The sequence below is a fragment of the Tachysurus vachellii genome, chromosome 5 (genome assembly GCF_030014155.1).
Source record: "Tachysurus vachellii isolate PV-2020 chromosome 5, HZAU_Pvac_v1, whole genome shotgun sequence".
NCBI lineage: Eukaryota > Metazoa > Chordata > Actinopteri > Siluriformes > Bagridae > Tachysurus > Tachysurus vachellii.
In genome coordinates this window covers 1,580,001-1,582,500 of record NC_083464.1, presented here as the reverse complement: position 1 = coordinate 1,582,500, position 2,500 = coordinate 1,580,001, and the positions used below count along the sequence as shown (strand labels likewise).

General features: G+C 44.6%; 1 protein-coding gene across 1 annotated transcript in view; it reads right to left on the bottom strand.

Annotated features, from left to right (window-relative positions):
- Positions 1–342: 342 nt before the first annotated feature.
- metrn (meteorin, glial cell differentiation regulator) overlaps positions 343–2,500 on the bottom strand; it is a 6,992-nt gene continuing 4,834 nt past the window's right edge. The window contains exon 4 of the mRNA XM_060869483.1: positions 343–2,457. Within this exon, the coding sequence (XP_060725466.1) occupies positions 2,147–2,457 (311 nt within the window). The 3' untranslated portion in view covers positions 343–2,146. The remainder of the gene's footprint in view (positions 2,458–2,500) is intronic.

The window sequence follows — 2,500 nt, the reverse complement described above, 5'->3', positions numbered from 1 at the left end:
GTTATCCTTATTTTACTGTATTTTACAGTATTTTAGCTTCACACACTGTTTTATTCCTCTTACATTTACATTTACATCATATAGCAGACACCCTTATCCAGAGTGACTTACAACTGAGCAACTGAGGGTTAAGGGCCTTGCTCAGGGGCCCAGCAGTGGCAGCTTGGTGGACCTGGGGTTCGAACCCATGACCTTCCGATCAGTAGCCCTCTTGTACCATGTCCATGGAAAATACTTGTTTTTGATTGGCTAAGAGTTGTGTGTAGTGTGTGTGTGTGTGTGTGTGTAGTGTGTGTGTAGTGTGTGTGTGTGTATATATAACAAATCAGTTAAGCAAAGTCATTCATTTAAAAGTTTTTAATCAGTCACATAGCTCAAATATACACAATATTCTCTCTGCTAAAACATCTTATTTACAACAATATTCATACACAAGCAAACACACACAAACACACTCTCTCTCACACACACACACACTCTCTCACACAAATACACACACACTCTCACACACAAACATACTCTCACACACACTCTCTCACACAAATACACACACTCTCACACACACACGCTCTCACACACACATGCTCTCACACACACACTCTCTCTCACACACACACACACTCTCTCACACAAATACACACACACTCTCACACACAAACATACTCTCACACACACTCTCTCACACAAATACACACACTCTCACACACACACGCTCTCACACACATGCTCTCACACACACATGCTCTCACACACACACACTCTCTCTCACACACACACACACTCTCTCACACAAATACACACACACTCTCACACACAAACATACCCTCACACACACTCTCACACACAAATACACACACTCACACACACACACACACACACACACGCTCTCACACACACACGCTCTCACACACACACGCTCTCACACACACACGCTCTCACACACACACGCTCTCACACACACACGCTCTCACACACACACGCTCTCACACACACACTCTCTCACGCACACATACACTCTCTCTCTCACACTTTCTCATGCATACACACACAAGTGAGGCAGTAAGCGGCTCAGAGTTGTGTTTGGTTTCTCTCTCCGCTGGTGTAGTGCACAACCATTTCACCATTTAACACACACACACACACACGCGCACACACACACGCACTCACAATATCACATGTGAACTGAACAGTGAGATGAATATCGTGATGTATCATGTATATAGATCATATTCCTTCTCTCTGAACTCTGTTACAAAAACAAAGGAAATCTTTATCAGGTTCATTTAAATATTTCTCTTACATCATACATCTTTAAAAAAAAAACATGTCAAATACATAAAATCCAGCTGTTTTTCCAAAGAAGAATAGCAATAAACATCAGTTTCAGTTATAACACTTATAATAAGGTATTTAAGTGGCATAAACGGAGGTGCAGTGAAAGTGCATCTGATCTTTCTGTCAGTCGAAGGCTAACATGCTAACGCGGTTCAGTTTGGGACAAACCTACTGCTAGCTTGACAGACAAGCGGCTTCAGTCTGCTAGGCTTAATATTAACACACTGATGAGTGTGTATGAGTGTGTATGAGTGTGTGTGTGTGTGTGCTACATATCATCTGCTTTCATTTGGTTTCAGCTCCCTCCTCATCCTCAGTGCAAATTTATATTTTAGATGTTTAACCCGTGAGCAGTGTGAATACTGACGAGCGAGTCACGCTACATGTCTGTGTCTTATAGCTTATGTGTCGATGTCCTGAGGCGTCACATCAAGTCTCACTGCACATCTTCACCTTACGGAGAGACACGAGACACGAGAGGAGGGTCACACACAGTCATGACCTCTGTCTGTGTTAGCAAGTCTAAAACACACATATTTGTGTCTCTGTCTAAGTAGCATGGTGTCACTGTTCTCTCTGTGTGTGTGTGTGTGTGTGTGTGTGTGATGCCTTGTGTCTCTCCATGAGAACGCCATGTAGCATCTCTTTATAAAGATGTCGTGTCTCTCTCCATGAGGACCTCATTTTGTATCTCTGTCCATAAAGATAAAGATTTTGATGTCTTTCTCTTTGTATCACTCTCTTTATCTCTTTCTCCGTGAAGATGAAGATGTTTTGTCTTATTCTCTCCTTAGTCCTGCCTCTATCAGCGTCATGTGTTGAGGGTACAGGGGATCTGCAGGTCCTGCTTGGCACGCTCATACACTCTCAGGAAGTCCTTGTACCTGGGAGCACAGGTAAGCCACGCCTCCCCAAAGTGGGCATGTCCGGTGAAGAGGAAGCTTCCGGAGCCGGCGCGGACGCCGCAGCGCAACAACGTGCGGATCTCTCCGGAGTATGTGAGGCGGCCTACGCTGGAGAACAGAGGCCACTTCTGACGGTACACACGCGTAGCGCTCACCCTGATCACTGACACACGCTGCTCTGAGTCTGTGTCCACCGCACGGATATTCCCACGCACCACTAAACACACACACACACAGAAAGATTAATAACTACTTAATGG